This window comes from Orcinus orca, chromosome 1 (assembly GCF_937001465.1).
Source record: "Orcinus orca chromosome 1, mOrcOrc1.1, whole genome shotgun sequence".
In the NCBI taxonomy this organism is placed as follows: domain Eukaryota; kingdom Metazoa; phylum Chordata; class Mammalia; order Artiodactyla; family Delphinidae; genus Orcinus; species Orcinus orca.
This window is the reverse complement of record NC_064559.1, coordinates 130,725,106-130,752,668: the sequence shown is the minus strand read 5'-3', so window position 1 is coordinate 130,752,668 and position 27,563 is coordinate 130,725,106. Positions and strand designations below refer to the sequence as shown.

The 27,563-nt window shown below is 36.0% G+C and overlaps 1 protein-coding gene and 1 pseudogene across 17 annotated transcripts in view; both read left to right on the top strand.

Moving 5' to 3' along the window:
- On the top strand, window positions 1-3,749 carry LOC101272140 (archaemetzincin-2-like; annotated as a pseudogene).
- CCDC18 (coiled-coil domain containing 18) overlaps window positions 1-27,265 on the top strand; it is a 130,451-nt gene extending 103,186 nt beyond the window's left edge. For 9 of the 17 annotated variants that reach the window (XM_049714062.1, XM_049714067.1, XM_049714082.1 and 6 more), the window contains 3 exons: window positions 3,757-3,957; window positions 13,701-17,914; window positions 17,946-27,265. In XM_049714062.1, coding sequence (XP_049570019.1) covers window positions 3,757-3,957; window positions 13,701-14,297 — 798 coding nt within the window. In that variant the 3' untranslated portion in view covers window positions 14,298-17,914; window positions 17,946-27,265. The remainder of the gene's footprint in view (window positions 1-3,756; window positions 3,958-13,700; window positions 17,915-17,945) is intronic. The other 8 variants (XM_049714102.1, XM_049714098.1, XM_049714092.1 and 5 more) reach the window with 8 other exon arrangements.
- The last annotated feature ends 298 nt before the right edge of the window (window positions 27,266-27,563 follow it).

Below are 27,563 nucleotides of genomic sequence, written 5' to 3'. Positions count from 1 at the left end.
TTAATTTGTTCTATTACCCCCTGCTAAAGTGTGTTGATCTATCTGAACAAAGTATAAGTCTAGCTCTTAAATGTTCATTATAGAGTAATACATGTGGTCTTCCATTTCTGGTATCCTAAACGTATAACTTTTGCTTCATATCCAGTGAACTAATATTCTGTGGGGTTAAGAGGTTGAATTCTTTAGCCAGGCATCCTGGTTCTAAATCTCAGCTCATTACTTGACACTTATGTAACCTTGGGCAACTAACTTAACATCTTTAACTAAAATGGATATAATAATGCTATCTATTTCATAAAACTGTGTTGAGGATTAAATGAATTAGTGTAGTTAAAGTTCTTACACCAGAGCCTGGCACATCATTATCATTGTATCATTGGTTATAAAATAGCGCTTGCCAAAACTAACTGGAGGTATTTAATAACCAATATAAGCTGTTTCATGTGATGTAGATCTATTAATGTGTTGTAATTTTCAACATTTGCTCTGATAGTAAGTTAGAGAGGCAGTACAATACTTTTTACCTATCCATGTGTCCTGAGCCTTTATAGAAATGGGCAGTGTCACCCATTAGAATAGCATTTCTTGTCTTTTTAAAAACTATATTTGAAGATATCCAGAATTTATGTTTAAGATCTGAATAAATTACTTATGAAGTTCCAATAAAGCATTTTTCCGTATGGCAATGGTTGCAAATATATTTATATTAAACTCATTTCTAGGGAGTTTGGTAACATCTTTGTGAGGGATAAGTTGGGTTTGTGGTCACCATGTCTTGTTTAAATGCATTTAGAGTCAAATCTCTTTGAAAACATTGTCTGCCAAACAAAACACATTTGCAAGCTGAATCCAGTCCTCAGGCCAAGAGATTACAACCTTTGGTCTTTAGAGACAAATGTGAATGCTGATGAGTTCAGCATAATTATTTGATATTAGCTGGTCAACTTAGTGACCATCAGTAATAATTGGTCCATCTCAAGTATTTGCCAGGAACTACTCAGTATGCTTTTATTACATGGTCTGAATTTCTACTTTTATTTTAATCATCCAATTTTTTACTTTTAGTTTTATAAGCATCCTGAAATTATTTATAAGCAATAGTACATAAAATGAATTGTAAAAATTGGTTCTAGTATTGCTGTTTAATATCTGGTATTAATATTTTATATGCATCATATAAAAACACCTAACATGGATACTCGCACAGGGGCTGCAGCTGGTGTCTTGGAGGCCTGTCGGGGATGAAGGCACCCAGCACAATGCTTTTCCAGTCAGGCCCCAGACATGCTGGTCCTTTTAAGCCTCGTGGTGAAACAGCTGTTTAACCCATTCAGACAGAAAAATGAAAGCTCTACATAGGAACACGATGTGAATGGAAGAGACCTTTCATTATGCAAACAGTATGGAACTCTAAACAGACACTAAAAACAGCTCTCATCTTAAGAACCCAGCACTTGTGTCACAGTAAAAGTTAGGTGCTGGTGGAACAGCTTTTGATAAATGAAGACTTCCAGCCAGAGGGTGATACCTTTGGACCCATCTTGCATTCGTGATCAGATTGGATACCTCCCATCCTGAGGCTCCCCAAGACTTTTGAAAAGTTTTTCAGTGATCCTTACAGAAAGACACCCTCTCCAGAGAAATGCAGTATTTATATACAGTGCATTGGATCTCTAGGAAACACCAGAGTTGTCAGTGAAGAATATATTAAATGACTCAAGGGCTACTGTGAAGCATTTTTCTGTGGCTTGACAGTAAAGCTCCTAGAACCAGTTCCTGTCTCTGCAAGGTGTTCTTTTAGAGTCAGTGATAACATCCAAAACCTACAAATTCATGCAGGGCATACCCTGAAGTTCTAAAAAATTAGAAGCCTAAAGATGCCTTCTGTGTTGTGGGAATAACACTGAGCATTACCCAAGAGATTCCCTGGAATTTTGCCTTTGGACAGGCCTCTTTAACAGATGGTATGGGGATATTCAGCCTTGTCAGGTATGGCGTTTTTTTAATAGTTTATCTTATGAAGGCAAGGTAAAGAAGCTGCAGAGAACACCTTCAAACGACTATTCAATTTTTGATAACTATTACATTCCTGAAATGACTAGTGTTTTGCCACTTTGATCCTATAAGACTTTAACCCATGAGGTTGGACACAGATTTGGACTTTAACACTGCCAGTGGCTTGAACATCTAATGCAAGGTTCCAAAGATTTGGGAAAAGCTGACCAGTGCCCCCTAAACTTTTACCCTATCTGTTTACACAAGTTACAGCATGCTATTGGTTGTAGCACTGTGGAAGGGTACAAAGCGCTGGTGAGGTGGATTGAAGATGAATCTGCTGACACACCTCCCTCCAAAACATAGTCATGAGGATAATGTGAATTTGCCAAAACCTGTAGAAGCCTTTAAGGAATGGAAAGAGTGGATAATAAAATGCCTTGCTATTTTCCAAAAATAAGGACCTTCAAATAGGAGTAATTAAAATAAATACTTACAGGTTAAAAAATATATATATAGGTTTTTTTGTTGTTGTTCTTAACAAAGATTTTTTTAAAGTGTGTATGTTGGTTGAATATAAAAATGAGAGGATATGTCATTAAAGTAATAGGAAAGGAGATCAATAATTTTTAACTGTAATTTTTAAAATACAGGTTTCAGAGTTGTCAGAAAAGTTATTTAATTGCAAAACTCCTGATTTTTTTTCAATGAAAATGAGATTTTTTTAAACTTTATTATGGAAAATTTTAAACATATTCAAAAGTAGAATAGTATAACTCTTCCTATATATTGTTCAACTTCAGTAATTATCAACTCACGGCCAATTTGATTTGATCTATAAGTATGTCGACCATCTCTTTTATCTAAAAGGAAATACTTTTGAGAATGAAAAAGGGTGCTATTAGTAACTACACCAGGATACCAGGCATAAAACCTAGACAGCTGTAGGCAAACTGGGAAGTATGGTCACCATATCTTTAACCTCACTCACTTCCCTTTCTTCCCTTCCCCACATTCCCCCACATATCACATATTGTTTTGAAGCAAATCCCAAACATGATTGTTTCATCAGTAAACATTTCTAAAAGATACGGACTATTTTAATAAATTTATTTATTTATTTTTATTTTTGGCTGCGTTGGGTCTTCATTGTGGTGTGCAGGCTTCTCATTGCGGTGGCTTCTCTTGTTGCAGAGCACAGGCTCTAGGCACGCGGGCTTCAGTAGTTGTGGCTCGCAGGCTCTAGAGTGCAGGTTCAGTAGTTGTGGTGCACGGGCTTAGTTGCTCTGAGACATGTGGGATCTTCCCGGACCAGGGTTCGAACCCGTGTCCCTGCATTGGCAGGTGGATTCTTAACCACTGCGCCATCAGGGAAGTCAGATGAGGGCTATTTTAAAAAAACATAACCACAATGCTATTATTACACCTAAAAATTGACTTTAATTCCTTAATATCATCATACATCCAATCATTGTTCAGATTTCCTCAGTTATCACAAAAATGTCTTTATAGCTGATTTGTTCAAATCAGGATCCAAAAGCAGTCCATGGTATTTCGTTAACTGTTCTTAAGTAAATTTAAAACTATGGGTTCCTTCTCCCCTTTTTCCCTCTAGTATGTTATTTGTTGAGAAATCATGTTTGTAACTACAAACAGAATTTACTTTCATTTAAGTGGAAATGGAAAGTATTAGAATGTTGTTGAAACCAACTTCACCCTGTTTTCTTTCTTCCTTTCCTTTTCAATTTTGGGGCTATGTAGATGATTTCACATCAGGAGAAGCATGCAAAGTGGAAGATTACTGCTGATTCTCAAAAGACTTCTGTTCAGCAACTAAATGAACAGTTAGAGAAAACAAAACTAGAATTAAAAGAAGCTCAGGACACTATAAGCAATTTGCATCAGCAAGTCCAAGACAGGAATAAAGTAATTGAAGCTATAAACGAAGCATTACTTATTAAAGTAAGTAAACATATAAAAGTACATAAAGCAGAACTATAATGAAGTAAATTTATGACTTATTTTCCCATCCTTGTAGTTTGTAGAGGACTAAATAACCAAAAATTGACCTATTTGAATAAAATGCACTTTATTTAGAAGACACTGAATTTGGACATTATTAATTTGATATGTATCATATTACCACAGGAGAAATAATTTACGTTCAACCATGAACTTAAAAAAAATTTTGTGTGTGTGTGTGAGAACATTCAAGTTCTAATCTTTCAGCAAATTTCAATTATACAACTAGTGTTACCAACTGTAGTCATCATGTTATATATTAGATCCCTCAGACTTTAGTCATCTTATACCTGAAAGGTTGTACCCTGTTAGCAACCTCTCCTATTTCCCCCACCACCCAGCCTCTGGCAACCACTTTCCTGCTCACTGTTTCTATGAGTTTGACTTTTTTTTTTTTTTAAGATTCCACATATAAGTGATATCATGCAGTATTTGTCTTTCTCTGTTTTATTTCACTTAGCATAATGCCCTCAAGGTCCATTCATGTTGTTCCAAAGGGCATATTGTATATTCCATTGTATGTATATTTACCACATCTTTTTTTTTTTAACATCTTTGTTAGAGTATAACTGCTTTACAATGGTGTGTTAGTTTCTGCTTTATAACAAAGTGAATCAGTTATACATATACATATGTCCCCATATCTCTTTCCTCTTGTGTCTCCCTCCCTCCCACCCTCCCTATCCCACCTCTCTAGGTGGTCACAAAACACCGAGCTGATCTCCCTGTGCTATGTGGCTGCTTCCCACTAGCTATCTATTTTACGTTTGGTAGTACCACATCTTCTTTATCCATTCATCCGTTGATGGGCACTTAGGTTTTTTCCTTATCTGAGCTATTGTGAATAATGCTGCAATGAACATAGGAGTACAGATATCTCTGATAACCTGTTTTCATTCCCTTTGAATATATACCCAGAAGTGGTATTGCTGGATCGAATGATAGCTCTATTTTTAATTTTGGGGGGAAGCTTCATGCTGTTTTCCTTAATGGCTGTACCAGTTTACATGCCCACCAACAGTGCACAGGGGCTCCCTTTTTTCCACACCCTTGCCAACACTCATCTCTTTTTGATGTCTTTTTGATGATAGCCATTCTAACAGTATAAGGTGATATCTCATTTGATTTTGATATGCATTTCCCAGATGGTTAGTGATATTGAGTACCTTTTCATGTACCTATTGGCTCTTTGTATATCTTCTTTGAAAAAAATGTATATTCATTTCCTCTGCCCATTTTTTAATTAGATTGTTTCTTTGCTTTTGAGTTGTATGAGTTCTTTAGGTATTTTGGATATTAACTCCTTATCAGTAAATGATTGGCAAATATTTTTTCCCATTCTGTAGGTTGCCTTTTCATTTTATTGGTTTCCATTGCTGTGCAGAAGCTTTTTAGTTTATAGAGTCCCTCTTTTTTATTTTTGCTTTTGTTGCCTTTGCTTTTAGTGTCAAATCCAAAAAATCATCACCACGCCTGATATCAAGGTGCTTACCCCGTGTTTTTTCTTATAAGAGTTTTATGGTTTCAGGTCATAAATTTAAGTTTTGAATACAGTTTGAGTTGATTTTTGTGTATAGTGTAGGATCGGGGTCCAGTTTCATTTTTTTACATCTGGCTCTCCAGTTTTGCCAGCACCATTCATTGAAGATACTGTTCTTTCCATTGTATTGTATATTCTTAGCTCCTTTGTCATAAATTAATTGGCTATACATGCATGGGTTTATTTCTGGGCCATCTATTCTGTTCCATTGATCTATGTGTCCATTTCTATGCTAATATGTACTATACTATAGCTTTGTAACATGGTTTGCAATCAGGAAGTGTGATGCTTCCAGCTTTGTTCTTCTTCAAAATTGCTTTGGCTATTTGGGGTCTTTTGTGGTTGCATACAAATTTTAGGATACCTTGTTCTATTTCTGTGAAAAATGCCATTGGAATTTTGATGGGGGTTGAATTGAATCTGTAGATCACTTAGGATAGTAAGGACATTTTCACAATATTAATTATTCCAGTTCATGAGCACAGAATATCTTTCCATTTATTTGTATCTTCTTCAGTTTCTTTCATCAGTGTCTTACAGTTTTCAGTGTACAGGTTTTTCATCTCCTTGGATAAATGTATTTCTAGGCATTTTATTCTTTTTGATGAAATTATAAATGGGATTATTTTACTAATTTCTCTTTCTGATAATTCATTATTAATATATAGATGTACAACAGATTTTTATATACTGATTTTGTATCCTGCTGTTTACTGAATTCATTTAGTAGTTCTAACAGTTTTTTGATGGCATCTTTAGGGTTTTCTATATATAATATCATGTCATTTACAAACAGTTACAGTTTTACTTCTTCCTTTCCAATTTGGATTCCTTCTATTCCTTTTTTTTCCCCCTAATTTCTCTGGCTAGGACTCCCAATTCTGTATTGAATAGAAGTGGTGAGAGTTGGCATCCTTGTCTTGTTCCTGATTTTAAAGGAAATGCTTTCAGTTTTTCACAGTTGTGTAATATGTTAACTGTAGGTTTGTCATATATGACCTTTATTATGTTGGAGTACATTCCCCCTATAACCACGTGTTGTGCATTTTCATCATGAATGGATATTGAACTTTGTCAGGTGCTTTTTCTGCATCTTTTGAGATGATCATATGACTTTTATCCTTCATTTTGTTAATGTGGTATCTCATTGATTTGCAGATGTTGAACCATCCTTATGTCCCTGGACCTAATCCCACTTGATCATGGTATATGATTCTTTTAATGCATTGTTGAATTCAGTTTGCTAATATTTTTTAAAAATATTTATTTATTTTAAAATACTTTTTTTTATTAAGTGATATTGGAGTATAGTTGCTTTACAATGTTGTGTTAGTTTCTGCTGTACAGCAAAGTGAATCAGTTATACATATACATACATCCACTCTTTTTTAGATTCCCTTCCCATCTAGGTCACCACAGAGCCCTGAGTAGAGCTCCCTGTGCTAGACAGTAGGTTCTCATTTGTCATCTATTTTATTTATAGTAGTGTATATATGTCAATCCCCATCTTCCAGTTCATCCCATCTGCCTACCTTCCCCCCTTGGTAACCATAAGTTTTTTTCTATATCTGTGACTCTGTTTCTGCTTTGCAAATAAGTTCATCTGTACCATTTTTCTAGATTCCACATGTAAGTGATATTATATGATATTTGTCTTTCTCTTTCTGACTTACTTCACTCTGTATGACAGTCTCTAGGTCCATCCATGTCACTGCAGATGGCATTATTTCGTTCCTTTTTGTGGCTGAGTAATGGTCCATTGTATATATGTACCACATCTTCTTTATGCATTCCTCTGTTGATGGACATTTAGGTTGCTTCCATGTCTTGGCTGATGTAAATAGTGCTGCAATGAACATCAGGGTGGATGCATCCTTTCAAATTATGGTTTCCTCCAGATATATGCTCAGGAGTGGGATTGCTGAATTGTATGGTAGCTCTATTTTTAGTTTTTTAAGGAACCTCCATCGTGGCTGTACCAATTTATATTCCCACCAACAGTGTAGGAGGGTTCCCTTTTCTCCACACCATCTCCAGCATTTATTGTTTGTAGATTTTTTGATGCTGGCCATTCAGTTTGCTAATATTTTTTGAAGATTTTCATGTCTATGTTCATCAGTGATGTTGGCCTGTAATTTTCTTTTCTTGTGGCATCCTTGTCTTGTTTTGGTATCAGGGGAATGCTGGCCTGGTAAAATGAGTTTGGAAATGTTCCCATCTCTTTTCTTTAGACTAGTTTGAGGAGGATTGGTATTAATTCTTAAATGTTTGTTAGAATTCACCAATAAAGCCATTTGGTTCTGGACTTTTGTTGTTGGGAGATTTTTTTTTTATTATTATTATTACTGATTCAATCTCCTTACTAGTAATTGGTCTATTGAGATCTCATTTTATATTTTCTTCATGATTCAGTCTTGAGTTGTATGTTTCTAGGATTTTACCTATTTTTTTCTTTGCTGACCAATTTGTTAGTGTATAATTGTTCATAGTAGTCCCTTTTGATCCTTAGTATTTTTTTGGTGTCAAGTTGTAACATTTCCTCTTTCATTTCTGATTTTATTTATTTAAGTTCTCTCTCTTTTTTTCTTGTTAAGCCTTGCTAAAGGTTTGTCTATTGTGTTTATCTTTTTAAAAACTCAGCTCTTAGTTTCATTGATATTTTCTATGTCTTTTTAGTCACTGTTTAATTTATTTCCACTCTGATATTTATTTCCTTCCTTCTATTAACTTTGGGCTTAGTTTGTTCTTCCTTTTTTATTTCCTAAGGTAGAAATTTAGGTTGTTTTATTTGGTATCTTTCTTGTTTCTTAATGTAGGCGTTTATCGCTATAAACTTCCCTCTTATGTCTGCTTTTGCTGCATCCCATAAGCTTTGGTGTATTATATTTCCATTTTAATTTGTCTTAAGATAATTTTAATTTCTCTGTTGATTTATTCTTTGACACATTGGTTGTTATGTAGCATGTTGTTTAATCTCCAAGTAATGGTGAATTTTCCAGTTTTCTTCTTATAATTGATTTCTACTTTTATACCACTGTAGTTGGAAGATGCTTGATATGATTTTAATCTTCTTAAATTTATTAAGACTTGTTTTGTGACCTAACATATGATCTGTCCTGGAGAATGTTCCATATGCACTTGAGAAGAATATGTACACTCCTGTCATGTGTTGGATGGAATGTTCTGTAAATGTTAAGTCCATTTGGTCTAACTTGTAGTTCAGGTCCAATGTTTTCGTATTGATTTTCTGTCTGGATGATCTATCCATTGATGAAACTGGGATATTAAAGCCCCCTACATTAATATGTTGCTGTCTGTTAATGCTTGCTTTATATATTTAGGTGCTCCTGTGTTTTTTAGGTGCAAAATATTTACAAATGTTATATTCTTTTGTTGGATTGACCCCTTTATCATTATATAATGACCCTCTTCGTCTCTTGTTACACTTTTGGCCTAAAGTCTGTTTTTTTTTTTTAAATAAGTGTAGTTATCTCAGCTTTCTTTTGGTTTCCATTTACATGGAATATATTTTTACATCCCTTCACTTTCAGTCTATGTGTGTCCTTAAAACTGAAGTGAGTCTTTCTAGGCAGTATACAGTTAGGTCTTATTTTTTTATTAAACCACTCTGTCATTTGATTAGAGAATTTAGTCCATCTATATTTAATTATTGATAGGTATGGACCTACTATTGCCATTTTGTTCATTGTTCTCTGGCTGTTTTTAATTCCTTCGTTCCTTTCTTCTTCTGTTGCTCTCTGCCTTTATAATTTGATGATTTTCTATAGTGGAATGTTTAGTTTCCCTTATCTTTGTGTATCTATGATAAGTTTTGCTTTGTAGTTTTCTTGAGGCTTACATAAAACATCTTACATGTATAACAGTCTATTTTAAGTTGATAAGAACTTAACTTTGAATGTATACTAAAGCTTTACATTTTTACTCTGTCCCCCCTTTATTTTGTTTTTGATGTCAAAATTTACTTCTTTTTATCAGTGTACCCATTAACAAATCATTGTAGTTTTAGTTTTAATACTTTTGTCTTTGAACTTTCATACTATAGTTATAAGTAATTTACTTACCACCATTACAACATTAGAGTATTATGAATTTAACTATATATTTACCTTTATCAATGAGATTTAAATTTTCATGTTTTCCTGTTAATAATTAGTATCCTTTTATTTCAGCTTGAAGAAGTCCCTGTAACATTTCTTGTAAGGTTAGTCTAGTGGAGATGAGCTCTTTCAGCTTTTGCTTCTCTGGAAAATGCTTTATCTCTCTTTCAAATCTGAAGGACAATTGCCAGGAAGAGTATTCTTTTTTTTTTAACTCAAAGAGTATTTATTTAATTAATTTATTTATTTATTTATTTTGGCTGCGTTGGGCCTTTGTTGCTGCACGTGGGCTTTCTCTATCTGCAGCGAGCAGGGGCTTCTCATTGTGGTGGCTTCTCTTGTTGCGGATGGGCTCTAGGTGCGCGGACTTCAGTAGTTGCAGCGCACAGGCTCAGTAGTTGTGGCACGTAGGCCCTAGAGCACTGGTTCAGTGGTTGTGGTGCACAGGCTTAGTTGCTCCATGGCATGTGGGATCTTCCCGGACCAGGGATCAAACCTGTGTCCCCTGCATTGGCAGGGCGGATTCTTAACCACTGCACCACCAGGGAAGTCCCAGGAATAGTGTTCTTGGTTGGCAGTTCTTTTCTTTCAGCACTTTGAATATATCATGCCACTACCTTCTGGCCTGCAATTTCTGCTGATAGTCTTACAGGGTTCCCTTGTACTGCTCCTTCTGTACTGAGTTCTAAGGGGATAGCCATAGTACATCCTTGGAAGCCTGTTAAGAACTGCTTCTTTGTCTGCTGTAATCTTGTGTGTCAGACTCAAGCCCTGTTGGCTTTCACAGCTAAGTGTTTTGAGGGCCCATCACTCAGGTGGAAGTCTTAAAAGTTGGAGCACTAGATGTGGGATCCAAGCCGTTTGCTTCTAAGGAAGAAACTGGAAGTCAGGTGTTCCCTCCCATTGTATGGCCCTGTGCTTGACGTGGGGTTTATGGCAAAAGTGAGTCTCAGCTTTCCTACTAGTTTTGGTGTGGGCATTTTCTTATCCACCCAATGTGTAGATGTTTCTTTCTCAGCTTGTTTCTTTTGAAGGGAATTGTTCCTTATGTAGCTGTAGATTTGGTGTTTTGTGTGTGGGAGGAGATATGAGAGGAGCCTATATCGCCATCTTGGCCTGGAACTTGTGCAAATACCAACTTAATCATAATGTTTACTTCAGAGGGTTTTATACTTGAAGTACTTTAAAAGGAGAAGCAGGGCTTCCCTGATGGCACAGTGGTTGAGAGTCCGCCTGCCGATGCAGGGGACATGGGTTCGTGCCCCGGTCCGGGAAGATCCCACATGTCGCGGAGCGGCTGGGCCTGTGAGCCATGGCCGCTGAGCCTGCGCATCCAGAGCCTGTGCTCCGCAACGGGAGAGGACACAACAGTGAGAGGCCTGCGTACCGCAGAAAAAAATAATAATAATAATAATAAAAAAATAAAAGGAGGAGCATTAGTGGGAAGCTGCCGCATAGCACAGGGAGATCAGCTCGATGCTTTGTGACGACCTAGAGTGGTGGGATAGGGAGGGTGGGAGGAAGGTTCAAGAAGGAGGGGATATGTGTATGCATATAGCTGATTCACTTTGTTGTACAGCAGAAACTAACAGAACATTGTAAAGCAATTATACTCCAATAAAGATATATATAAAAAAGAAAAAATAGGAGTATTTTTCGAAATCAGGCAAGTTCCTCTAAAAATCATAAAGTAGAAAGTGCAAGATTATGTTAAAAAATTTTTTTACTGGTTTTTGAGTACATATGTCATTTTTCAAATAACCTCTTGCTACTTATTCACCCCTATTGATCATGAGAGTTTACTCTGGAATTTGAATTAATCTCAGTATTGATGCATAGAGATAAAAAATTTAATATTAGTTCAAACTGCCAATAAGTATGATTAACACTGTCAGCTAAGACCTTAAAAAAAGACCAACCTCACTGATAGTTTTGAAGCAATAAATGATTTTATAGCAAAATGGAAGTTATTGAAAACCAAAAGAACTCAGTCAATTAATACCTTAGAAATATTTGTAATTATTAACCTGAGCACTTAAATTCCTCTTATAAAATACTTTATATTCACAGTACTAGAGGAAAGATGAATAGACAGAATCTAAAATTATGTTTCAGTTGAACACTCTATGAAATAGTAATATAGTTAGTGTTCTGGGGATTTACAACAGTTACACAAAATAATAAAACTTCATTGCAAAAAATTGACTAAAAATTTTAAAGATTCTGCATTGTATATCCCTTGTCACAGTAATAATGTCTGCTCACTTGTTAGATATTACCAATGAGATAAATAAAATTGTATTGCACTTATCAATTATTCAGAAGTTTTTAAGTTCAAATACTTAGGAAGTTGTGAAAATATTGTCAAAATAGCAGCAATTCTTAAATGAACCATACATACAGAGATCTTAGAACATGTACTATGATTAGCCAGTATACCAGACAGAGGTAGAATTTCTTTGTTTTCTGACAGTAGAAAGTAAGGCAACCACAGCTGGCTCCAGAGTCTAGATTGGAGAGAAGTTAAGGAGGATAAGAGAGAAAGAAAGAAGAAAAGCTAATAGAAGAGCAGAAGCTGGCATAAATGTAACAATTAGAAGTAACTATAAATAATGGAAAGCAATTCATTGACAGCAGCAGTAAATGACAGAGAACAGAAACAGAAGTGAGGGAGAAGAGAAGAACACTGTTTGAGGCACTGTTTCCAGTTCACCTCTTTTGGTACCCTAACAAGTACCCTCATATTTGAGGAAGTAAGAGCAAAGCTAAGTCCATTTTCTGAAAGCCCTGAAGACATCACTGTATTATTGCACACTACAATAATGATCACAGAAGTGAACTTCTCTGAGTCTTAAGAAAAAGTTGAATTATGTTTAATATATTCAATATACTACATTTCTTTGTAAAAGTTAGGTGTTGAACTGTAAGTTAAATGGAATCCTGCTTATCTGAGATACCACATTTCTCAGTTTGGCTAGATAACACACAGAAGTTTAAAAAAAAACTTAAACTGCACACGACCTTATATGTGTCAACTTTATAATTACTTCATTAATTATGATTATAAAAATGTGAATACAAGACTTACTAAAAAAAATTCGCACTTCTGCCACTTATAAATCAAGTTTATCTAGATAAAATACTGTAAAGACATCAAAGGACTGAAATATGCATGTTAAACTTTCATTTTGCAATGTACACTGTGGTTATGACAGTTTTAGTTTTAAGTACAGTATTTTTAGAAAGAATAGAAACTATCAGTTTAAAAGTGACTGGTTTAGAAATATGCATCTTATGGATACTTGTAAGAAAAGGAGAATGTATTTGAACAGGAAACTACTACGTATGTTTAACTTTCGAAATTAAAATGTCTTCCCTTTTTTTTTTTTTGGCTTTATCGCTTTTCAGTGTATGCAATCTTATTCTTAGGATCCCAAAGTTGGGTCAGAGGACCCAAATGAAGGACACGGAAAAACAGAAATGAAAAGTTTATTTAATAAGGATTAATTTATTAAATATTATTAATCATTTAAAGGCTTTTCTTCGAAAATTTTCTAGTAAAGATTTCTTGTGATGATGACATATAAAGCAGAGTAGCTAATAGACATTTATTTCCTATTAGAAAACTCTGCAGGGCATTGTTTTTTGTATGTATGTATGTTAGATTAACAAATGACTGTATACCTTTTTATACTTTTGCAGAAAATTTTTTAGATGTAAGATTTCAGTCTTGAATAGAAATTTATATTGTCATCAATGCTAAGAAAGAAAAAGTTCTATAAGGAAAATGTAATTTTCAGTGGAATTCTTTAGTATAGTTTAAACATATTTCTAGTGAATATAGATAATTTTCCCACAATGAAGGGTTTTAACAGAGCTTGGAAAACTCAAGAGTTGTTATAAAAAGAATTTCTGTACTAGGATGAAGTTTAACTTAGATGACTTCTAAGAGTCTGATTTTCTAAGTGATTCATTCATTTAAGAAATATGTAATCAGCACCTACTATGTACCAATTTTTCTACAGGAATCAGAATTAACCAGATTGCAAGCCAAAATTTCTGGACATGAAAGGGCAGAAGACATCAAGTTTCTACCAGCCCCATTTACATCTCCAGTAGAAATTGAGCCTGATATTCAAGATTCAAAATTTGCTAAGCATTCTCACACAGCTTTCTTCAAGTGTAGAAAACTACGTCGCTCTATTAGTGCCAGTGACCTTAGTTTCAGAACTCGTAGTGATGAAGATCTTTCTGAAGAATTACTGCAGGACTTAAAAAAAATGCAATTGAAACAACCTTCAACATTAGAAGAAAGCCAGAAGGATCTGACTTATACCCAGTCAGACTCATTTAAACCTCTCCCATATGACCTAGAAGATGATAGTTCTGAGAATAATGACTTCAGTACACTTAGTGGAATGCTAAAATATATAAACAAAGAAGTGAGACTATTAAAAAAGTCTTCTATGCAAACAGGTGCTGGTTCAACTCAGGTATGTATTTCATACATTAGAAGTTACAATAATTTGTCTCCAATTAGTATCATTTTATTTTCTGTAAGAAAGAAACCCATACGTTTAAATGAAGCACTCATGCCATTAGGTGATGTACACAAATATTGAAAGTATGAAAAACTTCATTGTGAGTTTAGAATGCTTTTACCCTAGATAAATAGAGTTGAAAATTAAGCTTTGAAAATTACCTTTTGTTAAAGTAGCCTATATATTTGATTAAATATAATCCCTATATTTGACTGAAGACTAATTCTACCTCATACTGGGAAAGTATTTTGAACTCCAGAGTATTAGAGAATGTTTTTTGGAGTTCCAAAATTAGTTGTGTTCCTAGACTTCCTGGAAACCATTCTAGTAAAGATTATTAAGGTAGTCTTTGTTTTGGTCATAGAATTTCCATAGTGGCTCAGAACATCTCATTCACATGATTTTTCTGCTCTCATTATTCCTGAGCATATCATACTGAAGAGGCAACTTTGTCCCTGCTACACATACCTTACAGACACTCGACATTGTTTATAAGCAGTTAATCTATAGTTTGCACAGAGAAATAAAGAATCTCTTCCAGGTAATTTCAGCTTTTTTCAAATGCCCATTTGCCTCATTTCAAACATATCAAAATAGGTTTGGTGGCCTAAAAAGTTTAAAAAGTGTTTTTAGAATGGATCCAAGACAAAGACTGTTGGAGCTTCTATTCATTTCTCCACGTCCTTCCTTACATTAAAAAGAGCTTAATCTGGGGAGTTCCCTGATAGCCTAGTGGTTAGGATTGCAGACTTTCACTGCCCTGGCTCAGGTTCAGTCCCTGGTGGGGAACTGAGATTCTGCAAGTCACATGGCACAGCCAAAAAAAAGAAAAAGCTTAATTTATTATTTATAAGCAGAAGACTAGAAATAATAATGGTATTGGTAAAAACAAAATTTACACATTATGAAATTTCAAGTGTATAGCAAACAAGATGATAAAATAAACAAGGCAAACTTCTATAAAGCCTGATAAAATTAATTTTCATCTAGCCTTTAAAACTACAGTTGTGTTTATTGTATATCATTTATTTAGCCATTTAATTCATTTAGGATTTATTGAGCATCTACTATGTACCAGGCACTGGGATTATAGAAATAAACAAAACAAAAATGATCAAGACCCTGTCCAAACAGAGCTTACATTTTAGTGGGGAGATCATCAATAAACAAGTAAATAAACATATGCTCTAATGCCAGGTGGAAATAAGTGTCATGAAGAAAAGCTGGTAAGAGGATATGATGTGACTCAGGTATACTGTTTTAGATCTGGTGATCAGGGAAGGTCTCATGAGAAGATGACGTTTGATCAGAGTCCTGTAGGAAGTACGGAATTAAACTACTTCAGTATCTGAAGGAAGAGCATTGGAGGAATGGAAACAAGTGTTATCGTCCTGAGGTGGTAGCATGCCTGGTATGTTCAAAAAACTGCTAGGAGGTGTATGGATGATTTGGTGTAAATAAGAGGGAGGAGATGTGATAAGAGATAATGCCAAGGGTGGGGTAGTGGAGGTGGGGGTGCCATAGTGATCTTGTAGCTCCTTTTGAAGTGTGATGGGAAGACATCAGAGGGTTATGCTTAAGAAAGTGACATGATCTGATTTATGTTTTTAAAGGATCACTCTGATTGCTTTATGAAGAATGGATGATAAAGGGACAAGAACAGAGAACATATAGGAGGCTACTTGTAAAAATCCAGGCAGGATATGATTTTGGATAGGCAGGAGGATAGATGTGAAGGTGTTGAGAATGGTTCAATTTCTGGATATATTTTGCAGGTAGAGCAAACAGTGTTTGATGTAGGTTTTGAGTGACATAGAAGTCATGAAAGACTCCAAAGAGTTTAGCCAGAGTAACTGAGCATTTACTGAGATGAGGAATACTAGGAGATGAGCAGATTTGGAGGCATGGAGAGAATCAAGGGTTTGATTTTAGATATAATAAATTTGAGAGTTCCATTAGATGTCCAGATGAAGATGATAAATTGTTGCATTTATGAGACAAATTATAAATTTAGATATCATCAGCATATAGATGGTAGTTATAGCCATAATGATGGATTAAATCAAGGAAATTAATGGAGGTTAAAAAAAGAAAAAAGTCCAAAAACTAAGCCTAATTTAGTAAGGCTAAATTACTTTTAGCATGTGAGTATTGATAATTTAAATTAAAGCTAACTGAGAAGTAAACAGTGAGATAGGAGAAAAATAGGAGAGTATAATAATATTCCATAAGCCAAGTAAAAATGTGCTTCAAGAAGGAGGGTGAGATCAACTCTGTCAAATGTTGCTAAATAAAGTGAGGATTGATAATTGATATCATATTTGGTAATGTGGAAGCTGTTAATGACATTTTTAAGAATGGCTTCAGAGTAATAGTGAGGATAAAAGCCTGATTAGAGTGGAATCAGCAAAGAATGGGAGGAGAAGAAATGCAAACACCAAGAATAAACAACTCTTGATATACAGTAGAGCAGAGAAATGAGGGGAATGTGATGTCAAGGGAGAGTTTTTTATTTTGTTTTTTAGGATAAGAGATAAAACAGCATTTTGTATGTTGGTAGGAATGATCCAGTAGATGAGGAAACTGATAATGCAAGACAGAGTGGAAGGAGTAAAATCCTTAAGGTAGGCTGAAGGGGACAGGATCCAGAAGAGAAGTAGAATTGGCCTTGAATAAAAGAAGGGGCAGTTTATCCACTGTACTGGGAAGGAAGGCAGAATATAAGGGTACAGAAATACATGGAGTGGAAGAAACACATGGTGGGAGGGGAGGAATTCCATTATTAATTGCCTTTGTTTTCTTAGTGAAATAAGAAACAGGGTTATCAGCTAAGGCAGGGTAGGGTATTAGAGGTTTAAGAAGAGGGGAGGTATATGAAACAGTTATCTTGTAGAGTGGGAAAATATAAATGGACTAGGGAAGTCTAGTAGGATTGCCAAGGAGATAGTTTTGTTGTGTAGAACTGCCATGCAAACCATAAGACATCTGGTGTCTTTTGTCCCTGTCTATTCTGTGCCAGCAACAGGATGTCCCTTTTTCCCCATCATAGTGACAACCAACAAGTACTCTTACAGATTTCCAGAATGTTCCCTAGGGGAGAGTACTGCTCCCTTTAAGAACCTCTGCTATATTCCAATGGCCCTTACAGTCATGGATATACAAGAGTCTTATTTTTGGTAAAATAGAATTTATACAGGATAAATTTGTGATAGATTTACTATTCTAAATGCTTTACATAGATTAACTCATTTAATCTTTACTAACAACCTTGTGATAGGTACTATTATTATCCTAATAATACCAAATCTTCTATTTTAGTGGCTATTATTATTATTCTCACTATATAGATGAGGAAGCTGAGTCTCTGTTCTTAACCACTATTGATAATACTATTTACATAATTGTACTTATCTTTTCTTCAGTACTGTCTAATTATATAGTTTGGTCTTGCAACTACTTAGTCAATTAGAGATTAAGGTTGTGGGACTTAAAATTACTACACAGCTGATAGAATATTTCTCACTCTAAAGCTCATTGGGAAAGATGGATGGATTTGAATATTTCAAATCAATTTACCTATTCTATTATCATGGAAACTCAGTGCAAAATACTTTAGTCAGTTCTTAAGAAAATCTAGCCAAAGTTAAATTCTGTACACATATAGTTTTATTTATTGCTAGTGTTAAAAAAACAAAAAGGTGAAAAAAAAAAAACAAAAAAAACAAAAAGGTGGAGCACAAAGTGGAGTCACTTGCCCCTAGGACAGCAAACCAAGACCTAATTGCAGCCTCTCCTAGGAGTGGAATTTTAAGTCAATCATTGGAATTTTCTGATCAGCATTAGCGGGGTAATCTGCCTGATAAGACCCCTGCCACCCTTCCCCCAAAGAAAGGTGACCTTGACTGAAACAATCCTTTCTTTTCTTTTGCTAATAACTGTCTTATCCTGCCCAGATTCTGCCTATTAAAGCCTTCCATATTGTACAGCTCCTTTTGTTGCAGGAAGGGGGACCCCTTCCAGGGCCTGAGAGTGGACTCTTCTCTAACACTCAGAAATGAATTGTCCGAGGAGACACATGTGCTGACAAAGCAAGAGACTATTGGGAAGGGGCACCTGGGTGGAGAGCAGGAGGGTAAGGGAACCCAGGAGGACTGCTCTGCCACTGGCTTTCAGTCTCGGGTTTGACGGTGATGGGATTAGTTTCCAGGTTGTCTCTGGCCAATCATTTTGACTCAGGGTCCTTCCTGGTGGCGCACACATCACTCAGCCAAGATGGATTCCAGCGAGAATTCTGGGAGGGTGCTAGGACATATGGACTGGTGTCTCCTCTCTCCTTTTGACCTTCCCTGAATTACTCCGGTTGGTGGTAGCTTGTTAATTCTGCATTCCTTCCCAGGACCTCCTGTTTAAGGTAATTCATGCAAGTGGTTACTATGGTGCCTGGCTAGGGCATCGGTTTCAGTCAGTGTTTCCCCTAACACTCTGAGCACCTCTCCTGTTTACTAGATGAAATGCTATCTGATTCATGCATTATTCATAAAGCCAATTAGATCTTCAAATATACTTGGTTGTATTTTGTTTTTTAACACTAGTGATACTCTGCTGAGTTTTAAATGCATTAACCGCTGTTAATGCCAAAAACTTGGCCTCTGTGCACTGGTGCCGAACTGAATTTCAGAGACAGAGTTTTGGGTGAAGTAGAAAAGGAGAGCTTTATTGCTTTGCCAGGGGGATACAGCAGGCTCGTAGCCTCAAAACCCAGGGAGTTTGGTGAGGAATTTTATAGCAATGGTTCAAGGGCAGGGTTGCTGATAAGGATCAGGGTATGTGCAGGGCCTGTATTCCTTTAATCTGTCCTCAGGTGGTTTCCTGATGAGCTTCTGTGGTTCTTGAGGTTATCAAACTGTGACTTTCTCTCTGGAATGAAGAATGCTTCAAGTAGTTAACATCTTCCATTTGTTGGGAGTTTTAGTTCTGCAGAAGAGCTCAAAGATATTGTTATGTGTATCCCTTGAGGCAGAACCAGGACCCTGCCCCAAGGCTGCGCTATTGTTTTTGGACTGTTCCTCCTTTGTCTGTCTCTGTGTCCCCTCCCTTCCCTGATTAGCAACGGTTTGAACCTGCCCTTTGGAATTCAGGGAAGGTCATGGAGGCTGAAGCCTATTTTCTACAAACAATAAACGGGGAACACAGAAAGGCTTCTGTGCCCAGGAGCCACACAGGGTCCTGCTCGGTTTCACTGTCAATACTCATCATGACTTGAGGCTCACTTGGGACTCTTATAACTCATGAGCCTCTGTGTTGGCTTAATTTTGTCTTGGGCAGAAAGGACTGGCTCTTTTGGTTGCTGAGAACTATATTCGGTGTCCTTTGGAACCTGTGCTAGGACTGATGCTTGATAAATGCTCATCTGTGGGTTTTTTTCAATTCTCTAATGGTCATTACTTACTGATTATACCTAATGTTGAGGAAAAGGTGGCTGAAGATGTCTTCTCAATGCTTTTTTCTGTAGGACCTCCATTTTTTTCTTTTCTAATTTCACTGTTTTTTTCTAATGGAAAGTAAGAAAATTCAGAGCTAGGACAGCTACTATTGAAAGAAACTTTGACTTGCTATGGTTTTACTCTTTAACTACCTTCATGGTCATTTACATGTGCATTGCATTAATAACTGTGTACCACTTTGTAAAATTTGACATGAAGTATTTTAAATTGGGGTGTAGAACCTTGATGTACAGGCTAGTTCTGGTCCTCAGCTTGTTTCACCCATCACTAAAGTAGACATTGGATTGGTCTCCGATTTAAAAGCAGACTTTTTAAGCTCTTTTAAAATGCCAAGGAGTGTTGTTTAAATGAAATGTTATAAAGAAACACAAATATGTCAATCAGATACAAAGATAGTTTATCTGATTGAGGGTGAATTGTTTCTGAGCTTTACCCAATTACTTGCTCACCTCTTTCATGGCTGCTCATGCAAAAACTACAGAGCAGCCTTGGATTAACTTTTAAGGAAAATAAGTACAAGCTTAGGGCACCAAGGGAAGGGGAGCACCACAGAGTTTTTTGCCCCAGCTATCATGCCCTTAACCCTTTCACTGCCACACTTGACTATAGTAGACTTTTTTGTTATTGTCTTTATCCGCCATATTCCAATTTAATCTACACTGTTAAAAAAATCTTTCTTTGGTATGGTGAATGACTAAAGTTTTAAAGTTTGGTTTGAAGGTGTTGTCAGATATTTACATTTATTTCTAATTCATGGTGTGAGTTTCACTTCTGTAGAGAGTAAAAACCAGCAGGCTAAGTCCTGATAGCATTTAACTCATCAGTTAATATGTGTAAAGGTGTAAAATAAAGCTCTTTATTTTAAGCAATGGAAGGGCTGGGGGCATCACTATTGGACTGTGCTTAGGATGTACATTAGCCCTGCTCCAAAGAGTGCAATCTTAAAGTCCACTGGTGCAGCAGAAAGAACATAGAAATTGGTATGTGAGAAATGTTAAATAAGTGTTAGCTTCCTTTCTTGGAACAAGAAGATCAGCCCCAATACTGATTTTCTTAATGGTTAACTATGTTGGCAATTCCATTCACAGTAAAGCCTCTACCACAGTAGTATTTTGCTTTCAGACTCTGACAAAAGCTTCAAAACTCACAAAAAGTTACACATGCACACAATTTTGAACACAATTTCAAGGAGTTCACAGACTTCAAGTTAAGAACTCCTGTTTTAGATTAGAGCAGTAGAAGTGTTGTGAATTAATTAGCTAATTCACAGTTTATTAGGAAGTTGAAAGGAGTATTATTTATCCCTCTTACTTTCAAAAAGAAAAGTAGTTTACAAAATATGGTCCTGTATACTGTGCAATAAGATGAAAAATGAGAATTGATAAAATCAGTGATTGGGTAACAATTAAAAGTGGAAAAAAAAACCAAGATGAAGTAGGAGTACAGGTAAGTACCTAGAGACATGATAATATTTTCAAATTCCTGGCCCAAGCAAAGACCAAAATACGACAAGAATATTTGACCTATAGTATTAGAATCTCCTGAGACTTTTCCCTCTATTTTTCTACTTTTGTATGTTGTGCTACTTCTTTGTGCAACATTTCTCTCTTGTCTTTTTCCTTTCCTGCTCTGTTTTTTTCTCTCTTCTCTCTTTTTCATTGACTTTTTTCATGTAACCCTTCATCTATCTTACTGTGCCTTCAGTTGAACCATAAAGTGACACCAATGTCTAAATATCTTATTTTTATTGTCACCTGTTTTTGCTTTTAAAATCAATTTAATTTAATTTTGCACTCCCTCCTAATCCCCCAACCAGATTTATTTGCTTTTTCTATCGATGTGGTCCATTACTGACATTCTGATTCATGTTTTTCAACTGACTAAATATTTTCCACTCTTGCTTTAAATTATGCCCCTCATTATTATAGTGGACTTTTAATGCTAAATCAGTATTTCAAATAATAATCTATTAATTTGCATTATTCCAGGGAGAAAATTTGTAATTAAAAGAAGACGTTGATGTGATGAAAAATGGAATTTTGGGTACTGTGCTGTGTTTACTTATTATATACAGTTCATACTTCATAGAAACTGTTATTTTATTGCTTTTGAATAAATTTTAAGGTTTTTAAAGAAAGTTCTTTCTTCTAAAGCTTACTTATACTTTTTGTGAAAATTAATTCACTTTATTTATTGTTTTGGTTTAAACTTGCTACTTTCCTTTTCTTTATTTTTTATGTAGAAATCATTGTTAAAATGCATAATAAGTACATTCAGACTACCATATTATTTGCTTATTTTTCTAGTGATACTTTATTTTTAAAACAAGTAATATGAATTTAGAGCTCATTCTGCCACTGGTTCATAATTGTACTAATAATGGCTAGCTTTTGTTGAATGTTTACCATTTATCAAGCACTATTTTAGGCATTTTATATTTGATAACTCATTTAATCCACATGACAGTCTTGTACATGCCTTAATTTTAAAATGCTTTATTGCTAGTGCAGTTCCAGACCACTGCAATAAAGCAAATACACAGTAAACAAATCAAGCATAATCAAAGTTATGTTTATATAACTATGTATGTTAGTCTGTGTAGCATTATGTCTAAAAAAAATCAATGTACATGCCTTAATTTTAAAATGCTTTATTGCTAACAAATACTAAGCATTATCTGAGCCTTCAGCATTCATATTCTTTTTTCTGGTGGAGGATCTTTCCTCTGTCTTGGTGGTGGCTGAGGCTGGGGTGTCTGTGGCAATTTATTAACATAAGACAACAATGAAGATTGCCGCACAGATGGACCCTTCCTTTAACAAACAATTCCCTGTAGCATGCAGTGCTGTTTGACAGCATTTTACCCACAGTAGGACTTCTTTCAGAATTGGAGTCAATCCTCTCAAATCCTGCTTTATCACCTAAGTTGATATAATATTCTAAATCTTTTGTTGTCACTTCAACAGTCTTTACAGCATCTTCACGAGGAGTAGATTCCATCCCAAGGAACCACTCTCTTTGCTCATCCATAAGAAGTAACCCCTCATTCATTCAAGTTTTATCATGAGATTGTGACAATTCAGTCAAAACTTCAGGCTCCACTTCTGATTCTAGTTCTCTTGCTGCTTCCTCCACTAAAGTCTTAAACCCCTCCAAGTCATCCAGGAGGTTTGGGATTAACTTCTTCCAAATTCCTATGAGTGTTAATAGTTTGACTTCCCATGAATCACAGATGTTCTTAATGGTATTTAGCATGGTGAATCCTTTCCAGCAGGTTTTCAGTTTACTTTGCACAGATCAAATCAGAGGAATCACTCACTATTGCAGCTATAGCCTTACAATTTATTTCTCAAATAATAACACTTGAAAGTGGAAATTGCTCCTTGGTCCATGGGCTGCAGAAGGGATGTTGTGTTAAGCAGGCATGAGGACAACATTAATCTCATTGTACATCTCCATCCAAGCTCTTGGTGACCAGGTGTGTTGTAAATGAGCAGTAATATTTTGAAAGGAATCTTTTCTTCTGAGCAGTAGGTCTCAACAGTGGGATTCAAATATTCAGTAAACCATGTTGTAGACAGATTTACTGTCATCCAGGATTTATTGTTGCATTTACAGAGTGCAGGCAGAGTAGATTTAGCATAATTCTTAAGTGCCATAGGATTTTCAGAATGGTAAATGAGCATTGGCTTCAACTTCAAGTCACCAGCTATGTTAGCCCCTGACAAGAAAGTCAGCCTGTCTTTGAAGCTTTGAAACCAGGTATTGACTTCTCCTCTCTAGCTATGAAAGTCCTGATGGCATCTTCTTCCAATAGAAGGCTGTTTAGTCTACGCTGAAAGTCTATTGTTTAGTGTAGCCACCTTCATTAATTATCTTAGCTAGATCTTCTGGATAACTTGCAGCTTCTGCATCAGCTCTTGCTGCTTCACCTTGTACTTTGATGTTGGGAGATGGTGTCTTTCCTTAAACCTCATGAACCAGCCTCTGCTAGCTTCATACTTTTCTTCTGCAGCTTCCTCACCTCTCAGCCTCCACCGAATTGAAGAGAATTAGGGCCTTGATTATGCTTTGGCTTAAGGGACTGTTGTGACTGTTTTTATCTTCTATTCAAATCACTAAAACCTTTTTCATATCAACAATAAGCAACATAAAGTACCTAGGAAAAAATTTAATGTAAGACATGAAGACCTGTATATTAAAAAGTTCAAAACACTGCCAAGACAAAGATTTAAAGAGATAGAGAGGGCTTCCCTGGTGGCACAGTGGTTGGGAGTCTGCCTGCTGATGCGGGTTCGTGCCCTGGTCCGGGTGGATCCCATGTGCCACGGGGCAGCTGGGCCCGTGAGCCATGGCCGCTGGGCCTGCGCATCCGGAGCCTGTGCTCCACAGTGGGAGAGGCCACAGCAGTGAGAGGCCCGCGTACTGCAAAAAAAAAATAAAATAAAAAAATAAAGAGATAGAGAATATATAACACATTCATGATGTTCAATATTGCTAAGATGTCAGTTCTGTCTCAAATTGATGTATAGATTCAATGCAGACCCAAACAAAATTCCAATAGATTTTTTTAAAGACTTCAACAAGCTGATTCTAACAGTTAAGTGGAAATGTCAAGGACCTAGAGTAGACAGATAATCTTGAAAAAGAACAAAGTTGGAGGACTTACACTATACTACCTGATTTTAAGAATTATTATAAAGTTAAAATTCAATAGAACTAAAAAGAATTCATAAATATATCAGTGGAACATAGCAAATTATGTATTTATATATTTATATGATTTAATATATATTTATATATATATATAATATGTAAAGGTATATATTTAACTGATTTTCAGCAAGGCACCAAAGTAATTCAATGTTGAAAGGAAAGCCCTCAACAAATAATGATGGAACTGTTGGAGAAACTTAAGGGGGAAAAAAATAGTCTAATTTCTACCTCATATTATATTTTAAAATTAAGTCAGGGTGGATTATAAACCTAAATGTAAAAGCTAAAACTTTAAAGATTCTGGAAGAAACATAGGAGAATAACTTCATGACTTTGGAGTATGTAGAGATTTCTTAGGACCCAAAAAGCACTAGTTATAAAAGTAAATAAGTGACTTGATCAAAATGAAAAGCTTCTCTTAAATCTCTCAGCATTAAGAAAATGAAAATGCATGCTACAGAGAGAGAGCTATAAATATATGAGACAGAAAACCTGCATTCAAAATTTGTAAAACAACTCACTATAAATTAAAAAAAATTTGTAATCCCAATTTAAAAATTGGTAAGGGGACTTCCCTGGCTGTCCAGTGGTTAAGACTCCATGCTCCCAATGAAGGGGGCCTGGGTTCAATCCCTGGTTGGGGAACTAAGATCCTGCATGCTGCACAGCATGGCCAAAAAACAAAAAAAAAGGTAAAAGACTTAAACAGATACTTCACAGAATAATATATGTGAGTGGTCATGTGCACATTTAAAAGTGTTCAACATCTTTAGTCATTAAGAAAATAAAAATAAAACCACAATAGGCTACCCGTGAGAATAGCTAATATTAACAAATAAACAAAAAAAAGAATAGCTAATATTAAAATAACTGGTAACACCAAATGATGTGGAACATCTAGAATCACTTTGGAAAATTCTTTGGCAGTTCCTTTTAATTTCTACATACAGCTATTATATGATCCAGCAATACCACTCCTAGGTATTTAGCCAAAAGAAATGAAAATATACATCCACCAAAAAACTTGTACATTAATGTTTATAGTACCATATCTCATTTATAGCCAAAAACTAGAAAAACTCAAATGTCCATGAGTATAAGAATGAATAGGCAACTTGATACATTCATACAGTTAAGTACTATAAAAAAGAATAAACTGTTATACAGAATAAGTGGATACATATCAAAAATATGCTGAATGAAAAAAGCTATACATAAAAATACTATATGACTCCATTTATATGAATTTTAAGAACAAACAAAACTGATATATAATAGAAATCAAAACAGTGCTTGTCTCTCAAGGGTGGGGAATTGAATAGAAAAGGGACAGGAGGGACTTCCCTGGTGGCACAGTGGTTAAGAATCTGCCTGCCAATGTAGGGGACCCTGGTTCCATCCCTGGTCTGGGAAGATCCCACATGCCGCGGAGCAGCTAAGCCCATGTGCCACAACCACTGAGCTTGCACTCTAGAGCCTGCGAGCCACAACTACTGAGCCTGCATGCCACAACTACTGAAGCCCGCACTCCTAGAGCCTGTGCTCCACAACAAGAGAAGCCGCTGCAATGAGAAGCCCACACATCACAACAAAGAGTAGCCCCCATTCGCCACAACTAGAGAAAGCCCGCATGCAGCAACGAAGACCCAATGCAGACAAAAATAAATAAATAAATTTATTTAAAAAAAAGAAGAGGAAGAGATACCAGGAGTACACACAAACAGAAAAAAGGCCATCTGAGGATACTGCACAAAGATAGCCATCTGGACTTCCAGCCTCCAGAATTAAATAAATTCTGTTCTCCAGAATAGAAATAAATTTCTATTGTTTAAACCACCAAGTCTGTGGTATTTTTTTTTGGCAGCCTTAATTAATATGACAGCTGAATAATACAGATGGAAATGGGAGTGACTACTATTAGATACAGGGTTTCTTTTTGGAGTAATGAAATGTTCTAAAAGCGATTGTGGTGATCGTATAATTCTGTGGATGCTATAAACCATTTAATTATATACTTTAAATGGGTGAATTTTATGGGCTATGAATTATGTCTCAATAAAGTGTTTTTTAAAAAGCAGTCAGAGAAATTCATCATATTAACAAAGTAAAAATTTTGAAAACATCATCAATAGATGCTGAAAAAGCTTTTGACAAAATCCAACATCCATTCTTTTTTTTGTTGTTTTTGGGCTGCATTGGGTCTTTGTTGCTGTGCGCGGACTTTCTGTAGTTGCGGCGAGTGGGGGCTACTTTTTGTTGTGGTGGGGGGGCTTCTCGTTGCGGTGGCTTCTCATTGTGGAGCACGGGCTCTAGGCACGCAGGCTTCAGTAGTTGTGGCTTGTGGGCTCTAGAGCGCAGGCTCAGTAGTTGTGGTGCACGGGCTTCGCTTCTCCGTAGCATGTGGGATCTTCCCGGACCAGGGCTCGAGCCCGTGTCGCCTGCATTGGCAGGCAGATTCTTAACCACTGTGCCACCAGGGAAGTCCCCAACATCCATTCTTGATTAGAAAAAAACTCTAGGAGAAAATATTTTCAAATCATATATTTGACAAGAGATTAATATCCAGAATATAGAAAGAACTCTTAAAACCCAACAACAGGGCTTCCCTGGTGGCTCAGTGGTTGAGAGTCCGCCTGCCGATGCAGGGGACACGGGTTCGTGCCCGTTCCGGGAAGATCCCATATGCCGTGGAGCGTCTGGGCCCGTGAGCCATGGCCGCTGAGCCTGCGCATCTGTAGCCTGTGCTCCGTAACGGGAGAGGCCACAACAGTGAGAGGCCCGCGTACCACAAAAAAAAAAACAAAAAAAAAAACTCAACAACAGCAACAACAGTAGTAACAACACAATTTAAAAATGGGCAAAGGACTTGAATAGCTATTTCTCCAAAGAAGATATACAGATGGCCAATAAGCACATGAAAAGATGCTAACTAATCATTAGAGAAATGCAAATCAAAGCCACAATAAGATACCAATTCACATCCATTAGGATAGTTATTACTTAAAACAAACAACAGAAAATAAGTTTTAGTGAGGATGTGAAGAATTTAGAACCCTTGTGCATTACTGAAGAGAATGTAAAAGATTTAGCCATTATGGAAAACAGTATGGCAGTTCCTCGAAAAATT